General features: G+C 35.7%; 1 protein-coding gene across 2 annotated transcripts in view; it reads right to left on the reverse strand.

The window, feature by feature from the left end:
* LOC136799370 (DIS3-like exonuclease 1) overlaps positions 1-26,496 on the reverse strand; it is a 29,983-nt gene extending 3,487 nt beyond the window's left edge. Inside the window, exons 1-25 of one of the 2 annotated variants that reach the window (XM_067056084.1) lie at positions 26,326-26,496; positions 26,064-26,122; positions 25,833-25,910; positions 20,552-20,703; positions 19,722-19,803; positions 19,159-19,306; positions 18,796-18,863; positions 15,426-15,496; positions 15,070-15,144; positions 14,584-14,684; positions 10,085-10,218; positions 9,530-9,609; positions 8,411-8,644; positions 8,031-8,099; positions 7,239-7,337; positions 6,428-6,520; positions 5,848-5,950; positions 4,832-4,932; positions 3,709-3,785; positions 3,163-3,242; positions 2,833-2,928; positions 2,135-2,220; positions 1,813-1,876; positions 1,184-1,271; positions 395-567 (exon numbers count right to left, since the gene is read on the reverse strand). In XM_067056084.1, coding sequence (XP_066912185.1) covers positions 395-567; positions 1,184-1,271; positions 1,813-1,876; positions 2,135-2,220; positions 2,833-2,928; positions 3,163-3,242; positions 3,709-3,785; positions 4,832-4,932; positions 5,848-5,950; positions 6,428-6,520; positions 7,239-7,337; positions 8,031-8,099; positions 8,411-8,644; positions 9,530-9,609; positions 10,085-10,218; positions 14,584-14,684; positions 15,070-15,144; positions 15,426-15,496; positions 18,796-18,863; positions 19,159-19,306; positions 19,722-19,803; positions 20,552-20,703; positions 25,833-25,910; positions 26,064-26,122; positions 26,326-26,464 — 2,550 coding nt within the window. In that variant the 5' untranslated portion in view covers positions 26,465-26,496. Of the gene's footprint in view, positions 1-394; positions 568-1,183; positions 1,272-1,812; positions 1,877-2,134; positions 2,221-2,832; positions 2,929-3,162; positions 3,243-3,708; positions 3,786-4,831; positions 4,933-5,847; positions 5,951-6,427; positions 6,521-7,238; positions 7,338-8,030; positions 8,100-8,410; positions 8,645-9,529; positions 9,610-10,084; positions 10,219-14,583; positions 14,685-15,069; positions 15,145-15,425; positions 15,497-18,795; positions 18,864-19,158; positions 19,307-19,588; positions 19,644-19,721; positions 19,804-20,551; positions 20,704-25,832; positions 25,911-26,063; positions 26,123-26,325 lie in introns of those variants that run through there. The other variant, XM_067056085.1, reaches the window with a different exon arrangement.
* Positions 26,497-26,755: the final 259 nt, after the last annotated feature.

Here is a 26,755-nt window from a genome sequence, read left to right on the forward strand (position 1 = left end):
TCAATTAAAAGGCAACACGGTGTTGATTGTTTTGGTTAAACAGCCAGGTCAGGTCGTCACATTCGTCCAGCCCGGGGTCGGCGGATGGAACATTGACTTCCTTATGGAAACGAAGAACCGCCAAGAAGTTAGTTGTCTTTCTGTGAATAGTCCAGCAAAGTGATTGAAGAGCGATGGCCAAGTGGTCAAATGCGTCAGCGTCTCAAACCAGGGATCCGAGGTTCGAATCCCCGCTCCTTCCAATGTTCCGTTCAGTTCATAGATAGCCGAGCAGGCTGGCCGTGGACTCCGTGAAAACAAACGAAAGACTGTCTAAAAGTCGTAGATTACTGGGCTATCCACGTAAAATATCGACTCTATCTATCTACATGTGGAGATGCAATAGCAGACATACCCTATGTTTGACATTGATGTGTTCACACAATTCTTGCAAATCTTTATTGTTCAACAACTCGCTCTGATTGGTCAGTTCATCCCCAATGCTTGCCAGCAACAAACGGTGTACTAACACGTCCGCATAACGACGAATAGGTGATGTGAAATGGGTATAACTATCGAGCGCCAAGCCTTTAGAAATAGATACATAAACAGTTTATATTAGAAAGGTAGGTATTTTGTTAGAGCCAGGTTAACGATATTTTAATTGAGGCCCGGATTACAGCATTTAAAAAAATGCTGAACTTGCACAGCTGCACTATGGCTTACGAAACATTGTTAGTAAAAGCGAATGATCAATTTAGTACAATTTAGTACAATTTGACATTGAAAATATTGAACATATTGAATGGAATGGTCTACCGTTTTGATAGTTCATGTAAATTATTTGTATTGCTTTTTAAAGATCAGCAAGCAACTATATATAATGTACAGATTGGCTTTAAAGTAAAAAAAACTAGTAAACATTTTTGACAAAAACATATATCGCCCTGAATTGTTGCTGTGAGTAGATATGACGATAAAATGTCAAACAAAGTAAGCTTTTTAAACAATATGTCCCATATCATGATGTCGCAAAGCGATTTGAAAATTTGGAAATGGGGGATATTTAAAGGGCTGACAGAAATTAGAACTTGCATAAAGATACTCACAACATTTGGATAACATTTTTAGGCTTAAAACTAAAAAAGTTAAGAACATCCGAAGGCTTTAGAAAATTTGGACTTTAAAAAACACGTGCTCTCACCGTAATGTGAGAATAATTCTTCTTTCAAGGATCCTGTTGAGAAATAAGACGCTACCATCATCGCTTGTGTACCAAGCATCCTGAAAATCTGATAAATGATCATTACATAAGTTGATGGGATAAATTTGCGAAAGTGTTTTTTAAGTTAAGGTAAATCTTTTTAAAATCATAATAAGTGAACTAATCGAACCTATGTACCATAGTGGGCTCAAATTCGGTATTTCTCATACAATATGAAGGCCCGACTAACAGAAACAGCGGTGAAAAACTTTTTTTTTAAGTCTGCAGGCTTCTCCAAAATGTCAGCTTCGTAATGTGATAACTCGTATAAAGGAAAAAAAAACTGGAGATCTAAGAAAGCTTCGCTTAATCCGTAACTTAGGGCAAAAATATTCAACAGGTCTCAAGGCTAATTAAGATACATTTTACACTTTTCTATAAGGCTTTGATGGCAACAATATGAAGGACATTTTAAGGCTTCGCGGACACCCAACTTCTAAAGAAATTGCCCAAAACTATTCACAAAATGATAAAAATAAGAATTAAGGTTCAAAACAAAACAAGTTAAGAACATCAAAAATAATGGATGTTGATATAAAAAAACGTGTACATGAACATAACAGACTAACCTTGTTAGTATTTGAGTCTTCATCCGTACATCTATTCAATGAGTCAGCCAGTAAGTGATTGGTGCTATAAAAAAATAAAAGACATTTATTACTTTTCAATACATAAGATTCTCAAAAACTCGAACCTAGTCTACAGAACTCAAAATGGTAAAAATCATTTTCATAAAACCTTTCTATAAAAGTAGCAAAATTTCTTCTTCGTTTTTCTTCACTTTCTTAAAAAAAATTCTTTCGAAAAATATAAGCGTATCAAATATCTTTCCAACGATAACAAAAACTGGTTGTAAAATAATGGCCAAAAATGTATGAAGGAAACCTATACCATGTATTGACAGTGAAGCCTTTAGCTTGAGCGCATTCTTTGAGCGTTGAAAAGAACTCTTGATTGGGTGGTGGATGGCGACGCAACTGAAGGAGAAGGCAACATGATACATGTTTTTTATAAGAACAAGTGATACTTTTATGGACCTACGTGTTTATAAAACGAATAATAAAAGTTTAATGAAGGCAATGTAGAAACAAAAACCGAATAATTTAAAATTTTGCAAGTTAGTGCCAAAAATTGTTTTTCGAAAATGAACTTTTTCATATTTAGCACAATTTAATTCTAAGTCCTTGTATAAAAAATTTGGAAAAACTAATGAACAGATTTTTCAGAAAGTTAAAAAAAATCACAAAATTCCTATGATTCAATACCGAGAAAATTTGGTAACAGACGATCGGACGAACACAGATTAATTTATAGGACCTCCATGTATGTCCAACAAACTAAGAATATGAGGCTTCGATGGCCAAAATATTAAAAACGAGTTGAGAACACTTTTAGGCTTAAAACTAAAAAAGCTAAAAACATCCGAAGGCTTCATATATCTTGAATATTCTTATAAAAAGCTAAACTCTCAAGAGGAAAATCTAAGTCAAAAGAAAATTGTTTAGTGTTAAAAACAGACTGAGAGCTTTGCAACATTATACAATATCCACATGAGAAATGCGGAACTACAAAGCTTTAAAGAAGCTTACGATTGATTTTGAAGGGAAAGATTCTTTGATTTTCTTGGCTACCCAATGATTGGCGAAGATCATGCATTCTGCTATCGTTTCGTGAACTTCTAAAGGCTGAAATAGAATGAAAATAATACATATAAAAAGTAATCAGAGAGGTTTAAAAGATATATTCTAAATTTCTAAGTTTGCAATGGAGTATCTGATTTTAGCGGAACATCGATAATTTTGAACAAATAAAAAAGCTCTCAAGGGTAAAAAATATAATTGCTAGCGCAGTATAGTGCTAGTACAGGCTAAGAGTTAAAATAGCAGTGACTTTTAATGAATTCTGACTGGCCAACATACTTGCTTAGCTGCCAAGCCTTTAATGTCTTTTGCTTCGTTCATTTCCAATTGAACTTCAGAACTTTGTAAATCGATTGCTCCTACAAAAGTTGTAGATCGCACTGAGGTTTAGAATGATCAATTCCCTGAGGTAGTTAAAATGTGGTTTTGAAAAAATTGGGGGGGGTCTAAATTCTGGTATAAATTATGATAATTTCCAAATCAAAATCTGTTCCCGCTTTTTTTTCTTGACACACTGTATATCCATACAGTAGAGACAGTCTTTCGGTCCCGGCTTAAATGGTACACTATAATGGATGCGGGTCAAAACGTTTGAAATAGGAAACTTTTCAATTATGATAGAATCAGGTCGAGTAGTGCTACAATTAGGATAAAGCTTTATGATTAATTTATAAAAAAATGATACCATAAAAGCTAGTATAAAATTCAGAAAAAAACGATCAGTTTTGGTTGGTTTGTTGGTTTGAACCAAAATCTTTTTCTATGGTTTTGGCAAATAGTTTTAATGTCTGATTTTTTGCTTATAAGATGAACAAACAAGCATACCTAGTTGTGATCGTTTGAATTTGATTTGCCTTGCCATCAACATCAAATGTTGAATAGCTTGTTTCATCTCTTCAAACCTGTAAATAAGTAAAGTAAAATAGTGTTCGTTCATAGTATACATCACTGCAATGAATCAAAAAGTTTGTCTGTTTTTTTTTCTTCTGATGCCCCACTTGCAACCAATCAGGTATTGTAAAAATGAACTTATTCAGAAGACACTACAGTGTATCTTGAATATAACATTATGGATTCGATAGTTTCAAGATTTGAATTCTTTCTTTCGACTTGAGGAATTTCAAGTCAAAGAAATCGTGACTTTTGACGGTAAATTCGCAAAAAGCCTGAGAAAATTTCACCGCCGTGATGGCTGTAAACTCTGGGCACACGTATATTTGCCGCGTTTACTATCCCTCTAACGGACATTAGCATCGTCTAGACTATCGTTGATATCTTCCTTACTTTAATGATTAACCTCGTTTTTATCTACCTATACTTCTGAGACACAGATTTCTGCTAAGAAGGAGTGCTTTAAGCTTTTCCAAGCAAAAAAATTTATTACCGTATTACTTCGAATAAACGCCCCCTTCTTTCAAATGCCACCTCGAATAAACGCTCCTCCTAAAAGTAAAATTATTTAACAAACGCCCCCTCAAATAAACGCCTCCTTTGAATAAACGCCCCCACTAGGGGAGTTTATTAGAAACTTGTGACTTAAATACTTTGATACAAGTTTTGATTAGGATTGAAAAGGAAGATTTTCAGTCTTTTTTGTAACCAGATCAGTTTTGATGCAATTTTAGTCGCTGACCCAAAGAGATTTGCCCCGGGCGTTTATTCGAAGTAATACGGTAATCGCAAAAAATATTGCTGCTATTGTTTTCAAAAATCTACGAAGCTTCTGATTGGTCAAGCACTGAAATTCCATTGTAATATCACGTGACCTCGGTAGGATTTCCTACCGAAATACGGAACACTTTTCAGCAAAAGCACGCCATCTAGCCCTTCGGGCTTTATAAATCTGTGCTCTGGGAGCGCGTTAAAGCAATGTCCCTATAGACTCGGACCCAATACCCTTCCAGGCAACTATAGGCTCAAGGGTTGATAGGTGTATTGTAATACTCACTGTTGCCGGCATTTCTTTTCATCCTGTACTTTCTGTAGTTCAGGGACATTTTCAAGGGCTTCTTTAAAATCCATTTCGCCCGTAGCTATTTGTTGTGCAGCCTAAAAGGAGAAATGACAGTGAGCATAGCTGTAGCGAGATACCCTGCAAAATCTATGAGGGAGTGCAGACATTTATGACATATTCATTATCCTTTGATAAAACAAAGACAATAATTACAGTGTCGTAAAAACCGCTCTCACTACGCCTATGGTGAGGAGATGTTATTCAAATTTTATTTCTCCTAACACATTGATCTAACTGATTGATCTGGTTACTTGACTGGAATAGCCTTCCCGTTTTAGAGCTTCCCGTCCATATAGCGAGTCCAGTTTTAGAGCTAACTAAATGACCGCCATCCTGTTTTCAATTTGTCAATAGCGTGATTTGGAATCTGAACGTTTAAGAATCTAAGGTAAATCAGAAAACCACATGGAGGACTTGTCGACTTCAAAATTGGACGCACTTCCACGGGAATATGTGCTGAACCTATCTAGTATGTAAAGGAATACGATATCTGTGATCCTAAATAAATACAAAGAAACAAAAAAGAGTCACAAATTTATTAAGACACTCAGTCGATCCAAGTTATCTCGAAATCTTGCCTAGCGATATATTCATTGGGTTATTGCAATATTCAAGTTCGCAATTTCGCGAAAATAAATTGATCGAGATCGCTGACTTGCATAGCCCCTAAGTATTTTAAAACTATATTTTGGCGTCAAAAATACTGTTAATGAGCTGCTTTTTGATAAGTTGGCGTTTTAAGGCCGTTTTCAACTAATTTTTGGCCGATTTGCGAAACTCAATCAATGCGAAAATAAATCAATAAATAAGATATTGCATTTTTTTCGGCGCGTAGAAATCAATCCGATTAATGTATACGAGACAAGGAAAGTTCGATGTGGCAAGATAGCTCTGACTGACATTAAATGAACGTCTTTTGGAGATATCTTTCGAAGAAATTTAAAACCTACCTCATAAAAAAGTTTATACTTGGAGCATATGATCGTCCGACCATACCAAACATTAATGACGTCACCAATGGGATTTAGTTCCCAGATCACACTGACTGCATATCTAAATAAGGTAAACCGAGTTTGGAATTTGATCTGAATACGAGAGTTGATAAGGCATTTGTAAGCTTAGATAATGCTTGTGTAGGAGGGATGAAAACGAGAATAGTTACACTTACCGCCTGCTGGGTAGAAGTTGTGTTATTGACTGGAGGGGGGGGTAACTATTAGTTACAAAGAAAGATAAGACTTTTGTGTCGTATTATTCATTCCTGGATTTGTCTATTGAACCCAATCAAACTTAGTTTAGGTCATTGATTATTTAGAGGTTTGAGTTCAAATCAGCATAACTCATAATATTTTGAAGGGCTTTGAAGGACAGTCTCGCGGCTAGAAACTTTTTCGATATTCGTAAATTCCCGCGTCAGTTTCGGCCAAATAAGAAATTAAATGTGTTTTTAAAGATTCGCAAATTTTTTCTAAAACTAGAATTGGCGAAAGTTTCTACTCTTAAAAAGTATATTTCAAAATTAATTTTTACCTATCCTGTTCACTGATCAAGGAGCAAAGATCAGAACTGAGTATGGCGGGTAACATGTCGTAACGCCGGTCTGCTAAATACACAGTTGTTGTTCTATAATGAAATGAAATATCTGATTGGTTAAAATATCACAGCTGATTGGTTGAAAGTGACGTATTGACTGTTTTTACGTCACTTATAACCAATCAGCTGTTGGGTCCGTGGAAGACATCATGAATTAAGTAAGATCTATGTAGCTTTTCGTTGGGCTGAGCTGAGGTGAAACTAAGCTCTTTTAAGTAAGTCTTGCGACCACATTCGACAGCTGTCTACCAAAAAGTAGGGGGTTGGGCGCCACTCTTATCAGGCGCCACTCTTATCAGGCGCCAGATTTTTTTTCTCGTAAAAATGTCTTGTTTTAAATAATTTTGTTAGAATCTTTTATATCATAAAAACATTGGGTATCTTGTTGCTGAGTATCTCTTTTCTCCGGAACGCGACTTCAAAATTTTTTATACGCCCCCTTCTGACAGACCCACTGGGACTCCTTCCCACTGGAAAAATTGGCCAAAATATCGTCCCCAGTGGAAGATTATACTCTGATTTTTGTCCCCACTGAAAATAATCAGATAAGCAAATCCTCACTGTAAAATAGCGTGCCATTTTTTCCATCCCACTGAATTTTCTGGCTCAAAAACAATGGAAGTCAAATCCCCAGTCATGAAAAAAAACAGGAATATCAATCCCCATCGACTTTTGGTCTGTTATTTTTACCCCCACTGGCTCAAAAAATCCCACTGGGACTGTGAGAAGGGGGTGTATTAATACTTACTTCGAACGAGCTTGTAAATCAGTTAAACTGTTCGGTTGAACAAAATATGTGACGTCCGCAATATGAACGCCCAGTTCCCAATTCCCATTGGCCAGTTTCCTGAAAAGTTGGAACATGGGGATAAAATACAGTACCTGGTGTGGCCTTAAAGGATATGTTTTTTGCAATTTGGTAAGGGCAAACAAGTGAAGATCCAAACTACAATTGCTGTGGAAATGTTTTTGACAATAAGTTTGGAAAAAGGAGTGTCAAGAGCAGTCGAAAAAGATTAACCAAACACTCAAAGTTTGACCTTTTTTTCTCCAACTTTGAACTTTTCGAGGCCTAGTTGTTTGAGGGTTAATAGAGTGTAAAGACCCGTCTGCGTTTGTAAAAAGGTCAAAATCCCCAAATCAAAAATTCTTGGCTCCGTCTCTGGCTGATCTTGCGATTGGTTTTAGATCATAAGTTCCCCTCTCCGGGTAAGAAAATATGATAAGAAATGTGACTTGTTGCAGGACTCAACAATCAACCACTAGCTAAGATACAGTGATCGATAATTTACCTGGAAACCTAGGCATTTGTATGTTCCTACTGCCTCGCCAACCCAGGCAAGAAAGACTCCTATTTCAATACAGGACGACCCTAGGTATGGAGACCCGATCCATTCAAGTTTAAATTTTAGAGTTCATCGAACTTGACAGTCGGTTATAATAGACAATCTACTATCTAGAGATCTATTGTAAGAGACTGGACGGCTCTGTTGAGTAGGAGACACGGCCCACTCAAGTCTAGTTTTAGAGTTCAGTGTACCTGACAGATAGTGTGTCATCAACATCTTCGCAACCTTTAGGATCGATACTGAAGATCAAATGTGATTCTCTAAAAATGAAGAAGAAATTAAAGTCATTCATTCAAAAATAATAAACCTCACTATCTGGTATACAGTAAACCCTACTCTTCTCCCACTTGTTAGTTTTTGTGAGTGGTTTTTCAAGCTCACAGAGCTTATACGGACCTGACCATGAATTTTAATTAAAAAAAAAATTCACTTACCAAAAGCCAAGTAACTCGTTTATCTATTTCTACCCCGTGCAATTAAGCCCAATTTCAATCATCAAAAAAATAATAAAGAGTTTTAAAAAATTTCAATTTTTCTAGTAACAAATAGCCATAAAAAAGTTCATTATTACCTCAAATCTTTTCTTCTTTGTATTTCCCCATCGCACATTTTCCATTCATTCACCTTTGTATTAACAGGCATCTCCTTTAATATCCCTTCGCTGAAAGGGATCACTGATAGCCCGTGTTCCATCAAAATGCTTGCAATCTCAGTCTCGACGTTTCCCGCGGGACCAAGAGATTTGACGAAGTGGCCGTTGGGATATAGAGATCCCACATCCCATGAGTCAATGCGAACTACAAATCTAAAATACAAAATAACAAAGTAAGAATTTTTCTGTTTCGCGAAAATAAATCTGGTGAAATTTTGTAAAATCAATTTTCTAAAACAAAAAACCACCTATTGTTTCATTTTTTGAGAAATATTTACTATTTTCAGGGCCATTTTCATTACCGAAGCTTGACCCATGAGAAACTTTTAAAACCCTGACTCCTGATAATAAATCCAGGAAGATTTCGCTTCGATTTTTTGGTCTCGCAAAATTAAATCACGCGTAAGTTAATCCAAGCATTCACCTTACTAAACACATGGGAAGACTCTTGGTTTTACTGATAAGATTCATTTAATATATCATTAGCAAAAAAGTGGTCTTTGAACGAGAATTTGGTAAAAAGACTCTTTTTCTACTTTCCATCTAATCTCTCTTGTATGAAGGGTACGAACATAGATTTATAGAGCCCGAAGGGCTAAATGGCGTGCTTTGAGCCCTTCCAAGCAATAAAAAAGTGATTATCGCAAAAAATATTGCTGCTATTGTTTTCGAAAACCCGCGAAGATTCTGATTGGTCAAGCGCTGAAATTCTATTATAATGTCACGTGACTTAGATAGGATTTCCTACCTAACCCCGGCACACTTTTCAGCAAAAGCATAGTCTAGCAAGCTAGACGACTAATTCATACATAGTAGAAATAAAGCAAAAAGTAATAAAGGGAACAATTTTAGTTTATACAAACTAAATCCCGTATTATTATTATAGTGTTGGTATTATTAGTATTACACGCATTATAAACGACTCCAGTCTAGCAAAAGCATGATATCTAGCCCTTCGGGTTTTGTAAATCTATGTTCGTACCCTTCATACAAGAGAGACTAGATTCTATCTATAAATCAATCCCTCGGTGAGAATACCTTTCAGTTGTCAGACGATCTTTTTGCCGTGTTGTGATGCGTATCTTGGGGATTTTCCTGTCCCATGGTACCACCAATACCTTCAAACAAAACCAAAATATATATAATAAGACAGCGTACACCCTTATAAAGTTAAAGCTTTTTATTGACATGGTCTGTACAGAGGCAAATTTTATGCTGAAAACAGCAGAATTAGAATTTTAGAAAAAGAATTAGATCATTTTTATGAACCTGGATGATGGTATGAATACCGAAAAGCTTCGTGAAAAATAAAAGTTGTTACACACATGAATTTTTTATACTTTTGTTTTAAATTCAATATGACATGGCACACTTTGACACTAGAATTTTAGAACCTTTCAAATCTGTAATAATTCTTACGTGATAGAGCAAGATAGAGTAGAAAGTAAATTTAGATGTAGTTTCTTATAGTATATTTTTTTCTTCGTGATCGTAATATTTTGGCCATTGGATTAAAATGAATCACCTTAAATCATAAAACTTATGCACAAAGGCAGTGGAAAGTTTTATTGTATTGAGACCTATATAATATACCTTAGAGGATCGACTGTTGATTTCTTCCTCCGGTATAGAGACGACATAATCACGCAGGTTCCGTTGTAAAACACCGACAACACGACCTGTCGCCATTTTGTCGTCAGAATCGTTGTGCTGATTAGTCGATGACGCTAAAAATGAAAAAATTAATGTCCACATAAACGACCATTAGACTTATCCGGAAAAATACGTCCACAATAGTGGGGCTGGACGATATGTTTCCAATGATAATGTTCTGACCCTCTACATTTAGGGAGGGGGGTTGGGTTGATGATACTTTTAAGAGGGAGTATTGCTTGTTAAGGGTAATATCAGGTACACTCTTAAAATCCAAATTGCCGTCTAAATTGTAAGACCAAAATCAGAATTCAAGAGGTATCTATTTTCTAAAGCGAAATTTGAGAGTCTCTTTAGAGTAATGTCTGTGGATAAAAATTCAACAACCTCTTATGAAAAATCGTACATCCTGAACACCCTTTGACAATTTGATAAAAATTGACGTCATTTGTTCTCTCGCGACAAAAAAATATTGCCGAAAAAATATATTTGACGTCAGTTTCTTCATTGGCAATTTTTTCAGATATAAGGACAAAGCCTCTTTTGTTTATTAAGATGGATTTCTCCGAACTTACAAGTTTAACCATGAATTTTATGGAACATTTATCATTGTTATTGGTCAATAATCTTGGTTATGTTGTAGCTGCTATCAGCTTAGGTATATTTACCAAATATGGTAAGTGCTTAACATTTTGAATTATCTGGAGAATGTTAAAGATATAGCTAGATAGTCTTGATGGTAACTACCAAATCCTTAGTCGCTTTTCAAATCTAATTTTGTAGTACGAATAATGTATGACGCTGTGTTATATTGGTCATTTACCATAGTTACTGCACAAGCGACTGAGGTTCGATTCACACTCGCGGTTCACTTGGCAAGTTAATAAACCTTCGCTCGGGTCAACCCATGCCATGTGAGGGGGATCGGGCAGCCAGTCCAAGGTGCTCACGGGGTGCTTATATAAAGCATCTATAATTGCGAAAATGGGCCTCAAAGCCTCCTGTAATTCAACCAAAGAGAAAACAACATGTATAGACTTTTTACAGTTACTGCGCCGCTCACCATTAAACTTCATTGACGTAGAAAATGTTTTTCTTTTGACAGCAAATCAACTTTTTGAAAGTTTGGTCTTTGGCGCAGCACGAAGTATCATAGCATATCGCATGTCCCACGACGAGGAAGGACAACTTGAAGGTAAAGCTTTCTATTCCTATTTTTATAAATTAATCCAAGGGGTATGTATGTACATTTTTCTGGATATAAGCGCGTCTATGAGCTGTCTATCCCTATCCATCACGCATTTTTAATCACTGTGTAAGTCTATCACGCTTTACGTGTTTTGCCTTACAATGATTGACATCAGTTACTTAAAACAGCACTGCAATGACTTCAAGTGACAATCTCCCCAGGATCCTACAGACGCATAACAAACGAACATTCAAATGAAAAAACAGATATTCGGCGTCTTTTGATCCTGACTAACTCGAATAATCAAATCTCTTTGTTGTACTTGAGTTTGACTTTCGTTGAAAGAAAGAAAAGCTTAAAGCCGACCGCCTAAATTCAAGTAAAAGTACTGCAATACACCTGTTTGACCGTAGTCGCGCGGTCAGGCGCATGTCACTTTATTATTTAATGATTCCCCTAAACTCGATCCAATCCTTTCGTTAGACTTTTTTCTATTATCTTTAAGCGTGAAAAAAGACTGGGACGGTTTCGGGGTGGTAAAAACACCCGCGCGGCAATTGGAGGCTACGGTCGAAAAGGTGTATTTAGGACGGTTGGATATGATTCAAAAAGGAATATCCATGACAATAGATCAAGAGTGCTCGATACAATGAATATATTTTGATTGTTTTTTCAGGTTCAAACGAATCGTTGAGCACAGGACGAAATTTATCTCATATCATGACATCCACTTTCGAGGTCGAACAAAAAGATATTATTCTAATGCAAAATGAAAGTCTGGAGACCTTACAAGTGAAAGAAAATTTTTTGATGATGCAAGATATTGATACACGAACTGGTTATGTAAGAAATAACCGACGCCACAGCACAGACAGTGGGAAAGGTATTTGTAGTAAATTTTAAACTTTTTTTTTCAATAATAGGTTTTAAACGGAACAAATATACAAACACTGAAGGTTCCTGGCCTCCCGCTAAAAACCCTAGATTATACCGCCAGGAGGTAGGAACCAAAAAAACAAACAAAAAAAATGTTAAAATGTTAAAATTTTATTTTCTTCAATAACAATGTTCAGTTGAAGCTCTTCACTTCTACATTTCTACTATTGCATAGGCTCCATTATTCGGTAATATTGAAAGTCACCGTTAACAATAAAGTACTCATAAACGACTCTCTACAATTCGATACGCTCCCTTATTCGATGAAAATCTAAATCGAATTAGAGAATGTCAACTGTAATATCATTTTGACCTGTATTGAGCTATCCTTCATGCTGTTGAAATTGAAATGAAACAAAATTTTCATGATTGCACCTTTGTAATGTCTTCTGACATTACATCACGGACCCAATAGCGGATTGGTTGTAAGTGACGTAAAATCAGTTAATACATCAATTTCAACCAATCAGCTGTTTGGGTCCGTGGAAAAAATTGCAATGGTGCATATCATGAATTCTCGTTCTATCCACACAATAATCTCACATAAAGTTTATTGGATAATTCACCATTTCGTTTTTCACTTTTTCACCCTATTCATATATTTGACCTTTTGTTGATTAGAATTTCAATTTAAATATTCTCTTTCAGGCGTTCAAATGAGGAGCAAGAATTTCAAGAAACGATTGGTCAACTCTGTAGGCGTATTCAAAATCAGAGGCTCATGGCAAGGGATTGAGACGGAGACAAAAGTTAGTTGTCAAACCTCTAAAACAAAAGCAAGTGGGAAGAGTTCGTCACCAGGTGTAAAAAAGAGTAAAGTGAGTATCAAGTCTGGACTGACTCGACATAACTCTAGTGCCATGGTACAAAGCCAAGTCATTCCTTACATCGAACAGACGAGGGATATATCACATAAAGAACAATCTAAGAATAAGCCTCAAAAAGAACAAACAAGGGATCCATCTTGCATAGAACAAATTAAAAATACATCTGCCACAGAACAAAGTAAGAATACACTTCAAAACTGGGATACGCCTCAGGAAGTAAAAAGCAAAACTAAACCTAAAACAGCACAAAGCATAGCTACATCTAACAAAGTACAAAGCCAAACTGACCCTCACAAAACATATAGCAAAATTAACCCTCACAAAATACAAAGTAACACTAACTCTCAGAGAGCTGAAAGCAAAACAAACTCTCAAAAAGTACGAAGCCAAACTACACCACACAAAGAATACAGTAGGAGTGTAAAAAAGAAGAAAGAAGAAATCGACAAAAAATTAAATCAAATGGCGCGGGAACATATGATCGCCATAAGCTCCAGCTCCAAAAACTCAGCCACCCATGATGGCGTTGGCGCTCCTAATGACAGCGAGGATTCCATAGAATCGGATGATGCCTCGTTCGAGAAAATCACGCCCTATTGTAATATAGTGGAATGCCGCCCCGTTGAAGGGGAGAGTTACTTGGAAATATCTCACGAGGATGATAAAACTAGTCCATTCACTCAACAACAACAAGACGGAGCACCTTCAACTACGCAGAAAGCTAAATCAAGCAAGTTAAAACGTTTTCGGAAAAGTGTTCGCCGACTTTTTGCTAGACGTTCGCAAAATGCTTAAAAAAATGAAAATTTATTAAACTATAAAACGTATATTGTAATAGCACAAGTCCTTTGGAATTTCGAAAAAATATAATTTAAAGTCCCCAAAATGCTTTTATTGCTTTTTTTTCACTATCTGAATTTGTTTTTTTGGATGGCATAGATATAGAAGCTTTTTTTGCGTTATCATTACCAAATGAAAATCAACCCTAGTAAAGTTCTAGAAAAAATATATCATCAAGTAATACCTCATCGAAAATATAGTTTAGGATTTATCTATTTGACCAAACATTTTCATTTGTACACTTTTTAGAAACTTTGAGCATTGCTGATTTCAGAAATGTAAAATTGACAGGATATGACATCGGCAGTATTTGAAGTTGTTTTAAATATTAAAAAAAAATATTTGTCTCCGTAACTCAAAGTTTAGGTTAATACTTTTTGACATCGGCTAAACTTCTACCAATGTTATTGTCATCATCAACAGTCAAGTCTTAGTAACAAATCATAACATTCAATTAAGTATAGCAGTGACCTAAGCAAGGTTCTTCATCTAAGACGTAAAATGGATCTTACTTAGCAAGTATGTACAAGCACACATTCTTGAAATTTTGATGATTATGCAGAATTTTGAGGCCTCTTTTAAAGATATAAATATTCTTCACTGAGACGGGAATCTGTCTGAAACGGAAGACCTTTCAACACACTTACAATTAGATTCTGAATGCTGATGAATAGAGGTAGATCTGGATTTCCATTGAGATTCTGGTAACAATTCCACCACCACCGAATCACCGTCTACTGCACGGTTTCTAAGAAGAAAAAAATAGTTGTCATATCTGGACCAAAATGGCTCGAAACTTCCCAGCAGTTTGCCAAAATAATTTTGGTGTACGTGCTGATTTTGGTTGATATTATTGACAAATTTTGAAAAAAGTATTATTAAGATTTAAGCTTTAAAAAAACTTAACTTAAAAACTTCTGGAAAGAAGACTAAAAGAAAAGTTCACCGATTTTTCCTAATATTCCGATTTCCTTTTAAAACAGGTCTTTTTCTAGGTTTCCAGGCTTTTTCAAACCGCTGAGATGCCATGGTAATAGTCCAGAAGTTTGAAGGATCAACGTTTTACGGATGTACACCTTTGAGTGGCAAAAATAAGTCATTACACTGGTGAACATCATGTATTGAAAACAAACCTTGCTGCAGTACCGTGGATGAGGACTTGAGATATATTATTTGTACTGGTGGAGGAAGAACTAATCTTGCCGTCCCTGTTTAGAAATGAGAGAAAATTTTTATGAGGAAACTTTATTGCTAAATAATTATAAAAAAGAACATTCTCATAATATATGATAACTATGAAGACTTTATGAAGAAGTTACTTTAGACACTTCCTTAAGTTGATTTAAGAAGAAGATTGAAATTGTTTTTTTGCTTCTTCTACTGATTGGTTCTGTGGATATTTTAAATAAAAACACAAGTTGGTATGATAAAAAGCTTCATAAAGTGTTAAAGATGCCGTTAGTATGTATCAAAACTATATATTTCATACCCTTTTTGAATGAACGCTTCCATCATAGGTCGGTGTTTATTGACTTTCAAGTAATTTGCAAAGAACCGTCCCTGTAACATTAAAAGAGAATTATTTATCTTCGATCGTGTTCAAAAAAGAATGACATAATTCAACTTTTTTAGTGATGATTTTAAAAAGCCTATATAATGTGATATTTTGTGGCTACAGTTAAAACAAGCAACAGGCTGAATGGACCTACCTGATGATGAAAGCTAGATAATAGGGCAATAAGGAGAAAAATGAAAACAATCAGTCAGATGATATAGCGTTTTGCGAAAATGCATAACACATTAAATTTTATCATTGATTGTTGATGGGGGAAGAGGGAAGGGGAGTAGGGAAAATAGAAATAGAAAGTTCCGGTTCATCTTTCATCAGTGCTCAAAATTTCATAAAAAAATATTAAGTACAGCTCGAGAAATTCAAGAAATACTGTCTTTCCGGCGAAAATAAGTTGTTCCGGCGATTTTTGCATAGTTCCGGCTTCAAAAATCAATTTTTTTGAAAATTGAAACATGCTTGATGGTGGGCATTGCTATTAATAATGTTTTTGAATGAAAAAACAACCAATTATAAGAAAAAAATTCAATGAAAATCCAGAAAAACGGCGATTTCCGGCATATTTCTGGCATTTTCGGCCGAAAAAAAATGTTTTTCGAAAATCAGGCTCCGTCACATTTTAGGCATTGCCATTTTGCATCATTGTGCAAAAAATCAGAAAAAAATAATGAGTTAACATTGAGAAAAGCTATATTTTCTTATTTGGTTAAAGGGAATTTCCCCAAAATACGAAAATCCGTTTTTTACGGCGAATAAGAATTTTCCGGGAAAACCACTTCAGCCATTCTTTAGAGAATCTTGCCCTCCATCTTTGTACAAAAAATCAGAAAAAAGTAATGACAGGATTTTGCACAAAGTCCAAAAAACCCTATTTTTAGGTAGTTTTTGGCCCAAATTTGCCCAAATAAATTTTTTCTCAAAAATCGGGCTCCGTCACATTTTGGGCATTGCCATTTTGCATCATTGTGCCAAAAATAAAAAAAAACTAATGAGCCAATCCTGAGAAAAGCTGGTAACAGACGGATGGACGCCCGGGGGGGGTACTACCCTTGTCGACCGACGGGGGTGCTCCGCTGAGGTTCGAAAAATGGACCCTACGTGGGACTCGAAATTTGCGAAAAAAGTGACCCTGAATGGGACTGAAATTCCAAAATTTTCTACTTTTTCCCCTAATTTTCCAGAAATAGGCACCCTACGAGGGACTGATTTTTCTATTTTGGTGTTTTTGCGACCCTACCTGGGACTCGTGGAGGTTAAAAAAGGTACCCTGGCCAGCGGAGCATCCCCGTAACCCATTTTGCCCTAGTACCCCCCCCCCGGGGATGAACGAACGAACGGACGAACGAACGGACATCGGTTAATTTATAGGACCTCTACCCCACCGGGGTAGGTCCAAAAATTTATTCCCACGTCCTAAAATGACAAAAATTTCTTTTGTATTTGAAACGAAATTTCTAGTGATCTTCAGTGGCTAGTAACTAGCCTTTAAAGTGTGTGAAAGATTGTGGCTAATTTTTTGAGTGGCTAATTCTACCAACTAATTTCAAAAAGGTGTAGCAACTTCAAATTAAAAGATCAGTCACCCAAATTTTGCACAGGTTACATTGAATAATAAAATTTTGAGACTATGTGAAAAAATGTGGGCTATTGATCCTTGAAAGTGAAATAATGTGGTTAATAAACTCAAAATGCACCCAGAGGCAAAGGTATTGAATAAAAAAGTCTAATCGTGGAATTTGAAAGTTTTTTGCTTGAGATGATACTTATTGAATGGTTTTGTTTTCATTTTCTAAGGATACAGCATCAGAAATGTGAATTTAAGTGGCTAAATACTCCTTGCAATTGTGATGTTTGACTTGCGGGAAAACGTTTCAACAGGCATTTTACGTACTGACTTTATTTACCATGTAAAAAAGCTGTAGTTATGAAATTTTGGGATATTGTGCTAAATATGTGGCTAATTCCATAGAAATACTTTTTGTAACACTTCCTGTATGATTTTGTGTTAAAATGTGTGGCTATTTGCATACTTAGTAACTAGCAGTTTTTCTTCATTTTAAGCCTAATTTGTAGATTTCCCCTGTCATGTTTTATTGCCACAATTTAATCACATATCAATTTTAAAGAAAGGCATGCAAGGTATCAAAAGAAAGCCAATGGAATTTTCGAAAGTTTAGACAAGGTTATTTTTTCACTCACGACGTGAAAAAATGTGGGTAGCCTTTTTAATAATCCGGAAATTTTAGTAAGTTTTTTTAGCCACGTAGAATCACAGGGCAACTATTAGTTGATACTTTTGAATTCAGAAAGTGAACATTTGATCTTCAAGCTATAGTCTCAAACAATTCAGGTCTTTGGAATTCTTTTGTGAATGGGTGTGGCTACCATTTAAAAGAAGGGCCTTTTTTCAAAAAAGTGTGACTATTAGCCGCATGATTTCACAAATTAGTAAGTAAAATACTTCAAATATGTTCTATTTTTTACTAATTTTTCAAGAACACCAGATTCATTATTTCTATCACTAGTATTTATTTGCTATATTGTTTTTTTAATTATTGAAAAAATATCAATAACAATACAGCGAATTTGAGCCACAATTTCTCACATTTATCACTTGAAATTCTTTCACATAAGTATATCTTAGAAAAGTTCAATCTGTGATCTTCAACTTTGAACCAGTTCAAAATGTGGATATTCAATAAGTGCTTAATTGAGGCTATTTCAAAAAAAGATAGAAAAAGGGTAATATTAGCCTCAAAACTACACATTTTGATAAAAAAAAATTCCAGTGAATTCCTAGAGTCCTAATCCACAATCCTGTATTTTCCCCTCTCTCATGAAACATTTGCTGAGAAGTTACACGACATTATCCAAAATCAACAAAAATTGCATTTTTCCAATGTGTCATTCTTTTTTGAACAGAATCCTTCCCAGAATAAACGTGAAGTAAAAACATTACTAAAAAAGTGGTTTAAATGTAAGTTTTCGAGACAGTACCGAGTGACTCAAAAACGACTTTGAACATTTGTACAGACTAGCTGATACAAGGTCTAGGCTGAGCTCAAAACTAAACTTATTAGGAAGATTTTGAGGTATGACTTTTTAAATCTACCCCATTAGTGTTAAGCTTTCGAAATTAAAAGTATACAAAGGTAATAACTAGGCAACGTCTTGACCAAATTTGAAAAGTTTATAACTGCCAGACCTCTTTACTTTTTTCTAATAAAAGTAGTTTTGATCTGAAGCAATACTTAATTTGACATAAGTTTATTATATAATAGAAGCTTACTGATTTGATGCCAGCTTCTAAGACTTGATTTGGAAAATATTCATGAAATTCTTTGCAGATTGAAGCACCTGAACATTGGAAAAAAAACAGAGTCATTTCATGAACTTCGAAAAAATTTATTATAGGGTTATTCGTTTCGTAAACAATGGAGAGTTTATTTTTATGTCAATGATTCAGACAATTAAGGCCATTCCAGAGGTAGGGGTATGTTTTGTCACGCTCATTTTTAACTGGATACCATCAGTGGTGTTCCGTGGACCATTTAAAATAGCATCCATAGAGGTAGTTTAATCGGGCATTGTCTGGTGATTCACAATTTCTTAGAATAGCTCAATACTCATAGGTAAGTAAAGTTTGGCATACCGATATTTAGTTCTTCAACATCATTGATGGATGAAAGTGATTCCATTAGATCTTTTGCTTCATTCAAATCAGGCCAAAATCCATTGATATAATCTGTCATTGACATCACAAAGATACCAGGTGTCTCGCTACCATAATTTTTCAAGACCTTATCAACAAATAAAAATCTGATGCTATAAACCAAGCTACAACATCAATAAATAATTTTTTGAGAGAGTCATTCTTTATATATGTCAATGTACATAATACTCAAATACTATTCAAAGAACTAACCTCCAAAGTGACCTGGTCATACGTGGCTACGCCATTAGCAGAAGAATATGAAAATAAAGTATCTTATGAAAGAAAAAATATTGTTTTCAAGGTCAAAAGATATTAATTTATTTTTCCTTAGAAGAATTAATATAAAATTCTTTGTGTTATATCTTACTTCTTCACATTCAGTCAGAATAATGATTGACATTTTATGTTATGAAAGAAAAAATATTGTTTTCAAGGTCAAAAGATATTAATTTATTTTCCTTTAGAAGGATTAACATAATGTTCAATGTGTTACATCTTACTTCTTCACATTCAGTCAGAATAATGATTGAAATCTTTTGCTGAAGATGCTGGTGAAACCATTGTGCTGTTGAGTAAACGTTCCTAGAGAGAGAAAAGTATATCAAGGATTATGATTAAGAAAGTGACTTATAAATAGCACTTGTTCAAATTTGTTCGACAAATCTTTAAAAATGTTGCACTGATACACTGTCGAACAAGTGATTGCTTAGTTGTTCGACAGAATAGTTGTTTGACAGTTATTTGTTCGACTGCATGGCTGTTCGACAATTTGCCAAATTTATCAAACAAGTGAGTTGTCGAGCAAATGGGTTGTCGAACTTGTGACACCTAAAGTTGCTCACATAACACCAATAGTAAAAAGCGTGGTTTTTAAAAAATATCATTTAATCACTTATCTACTACCATTTGCTTACACAACATTTTAAACACAAAAAGAACTAATTTCTCTCCCTCCTGCACCACGCGAACACAAATTTTGAGAAATTATATATAATTGTTGTGATTTATCAGCATGAGAGGTACGGCTTCTTTCTATATCATAAAATATAATATCTTTAAAATGATTTTTAAGTCAAATAGCATACCGCAGTGAATCTAAAAATAGACATTGATTTTTCTGTTTGACCGAAATTCAATCCCATCACCCTTCGCGTTAACTACGCCTGCATGCAAATTACACTCAACCACAAAGAAAAAGTAATGACTTTCAAGACTTTTTAATTAAGACGAAAAGGATTGTGGGACTGATTTTCGGTCAAGTGTTAAAAGTAATAATTATGACGTTTGCATAACGGTGTGCTATTTCAAGCTCTTTTCTATGTAATCTTACTTCCAAAACCATTCATCTAGATCCTGGCCTTCTTTGCGCTGTACATAACAGGATTGGTGGAATTCATTGTCAAAAACAATGGAGCTCTTCAGAGGATTCTTGTGAATGCCAGTAATGTTTTTTGAAACACGTTTCCCTGCTTTCTTCTTAATCTAAAACATATAATTCGTTTGATTTAGTTAATGAATTCATTCTACTTCTCAATATTAATAGATAGACAGACTTCATATTTTACGTGGATTGGCCCAGTAATCTAGGACGGGGTGCATGGCCAGCTGACTAAGCCATCTATCAATTGAATGGAACATTGGAACGTTGTTACTAAAAGTGGTAGCGGTAGGTAACGATAGGTAACGACAAGTAACGACAAGTAACGGTAGGTAACGACAGGTAACGATGAAGTAACAGTCGGTAACGATGAAGTAACGCAAGTAACGAGGGGTAACGAAAAAGTAACGAAGTAACGATGGGGAAAAAGCTGAAAATGGTGGCCCTGAGGTGTCGAACTGTCAAAATTTGTAAATTTCTGCGCCAGAACTAATGGTCCCGGTGATTTTGGAAGAACCTAACGACTCTGGTTAATCTATTCAAGAATTTGGGAAATCTGATGATTTTACAGCAGAATCTGATCGTTCTGGTGAATATGACTGTGGAGATAATGAATCCAATTGTTTTTATTGTAAATTGGTGTTTGTGAATAAACTGAAAGATTTGACAGCTTTGGTGAATCAATGGTGTTGGTCAATGTAATGATGGAATCAGTGGTGATGGTCAATGCAGTGATGGAATCAATGGTGTTGGTCAACACAATGCTGGAATCAATGATTCTGGTCAATGCAATGATGAAATCAATGGTGCTGGTCAATGCAATGATGGATTCAATGGTGCTGGTCAATACAATGATGGAATCAATGGTGCTGGTCAATGCAATGATGGAATCAATGGTGCTGGTCAATACAATGATGGAATCAATGGTGCTGATCAATGCAATGATGGAATCAATGGTGCTGGTCAATGCAATGATGGAATCAATGGTGCTGGTCAATACAATGATGGAATCAATGCTGCTGGTCAATCCAATGATGGAATCAATGCTGCTGGTCAATGCAATGATGGAATCAATGGTGCTGGTCAATAAAATGATGGAATCAGTGGTGATGGTCAATGCAGTGATGGAATCAATGGTGTTGGTCAACACAATGCTGGATTCAATGATTCTGGTCAATGCAATGATGAAATCAATGGTGCTGGTCAATGCAATGATGGATTCAATGGTGCTGGTCAATACAATGATGGAATCAATGGTGCTGGTCAATGCAATGATGGAATCAATGGTGCTGGTCAATACAATGATGGAATCAATGGTGCTGATCAATGCAATGATGGAATCAATGGTGCTGGTCAATGCAATGATGGAATCAATGGTGCTGGTCAATACAATGATGGAATCAATGCTGCTGGTCAATGCAATGATGGAATCAATGGTGCTGGTCAATTAAATGATGGAATCAATGGTGCTGGTCAATGTAATGATGGAATCAGTGGTGATGGTCAATGCAGTGATGGAATCAATGGTGTTGGTCAATGCAATGATGGAATCAATGGTGCTGGTCAATGCAATGATGGAAACAATGGTTTTAGTCAACACAATGCTGGAATCAATGATGCTGGTCAATGCAATGATGGAGTCAATACTGCTGGTCAATGCGATGATGGAATCAATGGTGCTGGTCAATGCAATAATGGAATCAATGGTGCTGGTCAATGCAATGATAGAATCAATGGTGCTGGTCAATGCAATGATGGATTCAATGGTGCTGGTCAATACAATGATGGAATCAATGGTGCTGGTCAATGCAATGATGGAATCAATGGTGCTGGTCAATACAATGATGAAATTAATGGTGCTGGTCAATGCAATGGTGGAATCAATGGTGCTGGTCAATGCAATAATGGAAGCAATGGTGCTGGTCAATGTAATGATGGAATCAGTGGTGATGGTCAATGCAGTGATGGAATCAATGGTGTTGGTCAATGCAATGATGGAATCAATGGTGCTGGTCAATGCAATGATGGAATCAATGGTTTTGGTCAACACGATGCTGGAATCAATGATGCTGTTCAATTCAATGATGGAGTCAATACTGCTGTTCAATGCGATGATGGAATCAATGGTGCTGGTCAATGCAATGATGGAATCAATGGTGCTGGTCAATGCAATAATGGAATCAATGGTGCTGGTCAATGTAATGATGGAATCGATGGTGCTGGTCAATACAATGATGGAATCAATGATGCTGGTCAATGAAATGATGGAATCAATGGTTCTGGTGAATTCAATGGTGGAATCGATGGTGGTGTACTGGTGGATACAATGTTGCACTCACCAATGGTGCAAATTCACTTTGCAGGTGAATGCAAGTCAGGGATTGTGCATTTTTTGTAAGCATCATCTTTATAAGAAATCCATCGATAATTTTCGATTCAAGGGGTATTCACTTTCTGCGATGGGTTCTTTCAAAGCAAGTTGGGGTTTGTGCAAAATGTGAGCATATTTATTTTTCTTATAAGCATCATCTTTATAACAATACGATCAATAACTTTTGATTCAAGGGGTATCGACTTTCGAAGATTGGTTCATTCAAAGCAACTTGGGGTTTGTGCAAAATGTGAGCATACCTATTTTTCCTATAAGCTTCATCTTTATAAGAATACGATCAATCAGTCAATAACTTTTGATGGAATGTGAGCATATTTATTTTTCTTATAAGCATCATCTTAATAACAATACGATCAATAACTTTTGATTCAAGGGGTATCAACTTTCGACGATTGGTTCATTCAAAGCAACTTGGGGTTTGTGCAAAATGTGAGCATACCTATTTTTCTTATAAGCTTCATCTTTATAAGAATACGATCAATAACTTTTGAAGTGAATTTGCACCATTGGTGAGTGCAACATTGTATCCACCAGTACACCACCATCGATTCCACCATTGAATTCACCAGAACCATTGATTCCATCATTGCATTGACCAGCATCATTGATTCCATCATTGTATTGACCAGCACCAATGATTCCATCATTGCATTGACCAGCACCATTGATTCCATTATTGCATTGACCAGCACCATTGATTCCATCATTGCATTGACCAGCACCATTGGTTCAATCATTGCATTGACCAGCACCATTGATTCCATCATTGCATTGACCAGCACCATTGACTCCATCATCGCATTGACCAGCAGTATTGACTCCATCATTGAATTGAACAGCATCATTGATTCCAGCATCGTGTTGACCAAAACCATTGATTCCATCATTGCATTGACCAGCACCATTGATTCCATCATTGCATTGACCAACACCATTGATTCCATCACTGCATTGACCATCACCACTGATTCCATCATTGTATTGACCAGCACCATTGATTCCATCGTTGCATTGACCAGCACCATTGGCTCCATCATTGCATTGACCAGCACCATTGGCTCCATCATTGTATTGACCAGCACCATTGATTCCATCATTGTATTGACCAGCACCATTGGTTCCATCATTGTATTGACCAGCACCATTGATTCCATCATTGTATTGACCAGCACCATTGATTCCATCATTGTATTGACCAGCACCATTGATTCCATCATTGTATTGACCAACACCATTGATTCCATCATTGCATTGACCAGCACCATTGGTTCCATCATTGTATTGACCAGCACCATTGATTCCATTATTGTAATGACCAACACCATTGATTTCATCATTGCATTGACCAGCACCATTGATTCCATCATTGCATTGACCAGCACCATTGATTCCATCATTGCATAGACCAGCACCATTGATTCCATCATTGCATTAACCAGCAGCATTGATTCCATCATTGTATTGACCAGCACCATTGATTCCATCATTGCATTGACCAGCACCATTGATACCATCATTGTATTGACCAGCACCATTGAATCCATCATTGCATTGACCAGCACCATTGATTTCATCATTGCATTGACCAGAATCATTGAATCCAGCATTGTGTTGACCAACACCATTGATTCCATCACTGCATTGACCATCACCACTGATTCCATCATTTTATTGACCAGCACCATTGATTCCATCATTGCATTGACCAGCACCATTGATTCCATCATTGTATTGACCGGCACCATTGAATCCATCATTGCATTGACCAGCACCATTGATTCCATCATTGCATTGATCAGCACCATTGATTCCATCATTGTATTGACCAGCACCATTGATTTCATCATTGCATTGACCAGAATCATTGATTCCAGCATTGTGTTGACCAACACCATCGATTCCATCACTGCATTGACCATCACCACTGATTCCATCATTACATTGACCAGCACCATTTATTTCATCATTGCATTGACCAACACCATTGATTCACCAAAGCCGTCAAATCTTTCAGTTTATTCACAAACACCAATTTACAATAAAAACAATTGGATTTATTATCTCCACAGTCATATTCACCAGAACGATCAGATTCTGCTGTAAAATCATCAGATTTCCCAAATTCTTGAATAGATTAACCAGAGTCGTTAGGTTCTCCCAAAATCACCGGGACCATTAGTTCAAATTTTGATAGTTCGACACCTCAGGGCCACCATTTTCAGCTTTTTCCCCATCGTTACTTCGTTACTTTTTCGTTACCCCTCGTTACTTGCGTTACTTCATCGTTACCGACCGTTACTTCATCGTTACCTGTCGTTACCTACCGTTACTTGTCGTTACTTGTCGTTACCTATCGTTACCTACCGTTACCACTTTTAGTAACAACGACATTGGAAGGAGTGGAAATTCAAACCAGGAACCCCCTGGTTTTGATCATTCAGCCATTGCTGAAGGTTGCATTGTTTTTATTGTGACAGTTAGAGTGTAGGCCATATTTTAAAAAGGGCAAGGCAGCGTCCGTTTGTGGCCAAAAAGGGCACTTTTTCTAGTGTTTTTCACTTAAGAGGCTGTTTTTACCAATATTTTAGTAATTTCAAGAGGGGTAGCGTCTGATAACCGGACTCTTAAGGGGCATGAAAAATGGCCTGGAGTGCTCAGTGGAATACATTTACAGTCAAGGGATATTCTTTACCAAAACACTTGGTAAAGTATTTGTGAATTAACACAAAAATGGAAGAATAAACCTTGTATTGTAGCCTTTCATAAAAATTAAAATCTTGTAAGCAGTACACTTTATACTTCAGTTAAATTTTGGCAAGCGAAAAAAAGACACATGCTTACTTGCTGGACAACAGATTGCAGGAAAATTATATTGGTCAATTCTTTCAATTCCAAAATTTCAAGATATTTACGACAGCACTAAAAATATATTTAATTAGAATGATTTATAGGTCCATGCCAAATATTTTGAAACAGTAAAATCTAAAACAGTAATTTGGTCCTTTCTAATAAACTTTAATTCATAAACACTTTTGATTTTTGTTGCATCTAATACAATCTAATGAATCTTACAGTGATGTCTGGGATGACGTAATGGGTTGTTTTTTGTTCATCTGTAAGTAACGGCAACCCTGAAAAATCAAAGTTTTTTTAGCATTCTTCAATTCAATTAAAAAATAATTTAAAATAATCTTAACTAGAACCATATAGAAAGATTTTTTGCCTCTGCTTTTGCCAGATGTTTAAGCATCAGACTTGGATTAAATATCTCAAGGTCGATTAGCAACCCTATCACAGCAGTGTAAAATACTAGAAATTAAAGCAAAAATCATACCTTTTGGCTGAACACAATTTTGATAACATGCAGAACTTTTACACGGGATATCATCACGTAAATAATGTTCCCTTACAACATTGATGAAGTTTCTTGAATTTTTCTTAATATGAACAAGTTTCTCTGTTTTGATCAACATTCTTAATGAAGAATCCTTTTTTATTTATATCTAAATATTTTTAAGGCAAGAAAATATAGGATAGACTGGATAGACACAACTATTTCATCTAAAGAAGTAAAAAAATAGAACGTAGCCAATCTTATGGTAAATATTCTTTTAGTCAAGCTACTGTGAGGATTTCATAAAATTTAGATAAGATATTTTCAAAATAAGTTTTACTTCTTTAAAATTCCATTCAAATTTTAAATACAAAAGGTACTAAACCTATAAAAAATCGATTTTGCCATTTTTGACGTTTTGAAATACAGT

The sequence above is a fragment of the Clytia hemisphaerica genome, unplaced genomic scaffold (genome assembly GCF_902728285.1).
Source record: "Clytia hemisphaerica strain Z4C2 unplaced genomic scaffold, Clytia hemisphaerica genome assembly, whole genome shotgun sequence".
In the NCBI taxonomy this organism is placed as follows: Eukaryota; Metazoa; Cnidaria; class Hydrozoa; order Leptothecata; family Clytiidae; genus Clytia; species Clytia hemisphaerica.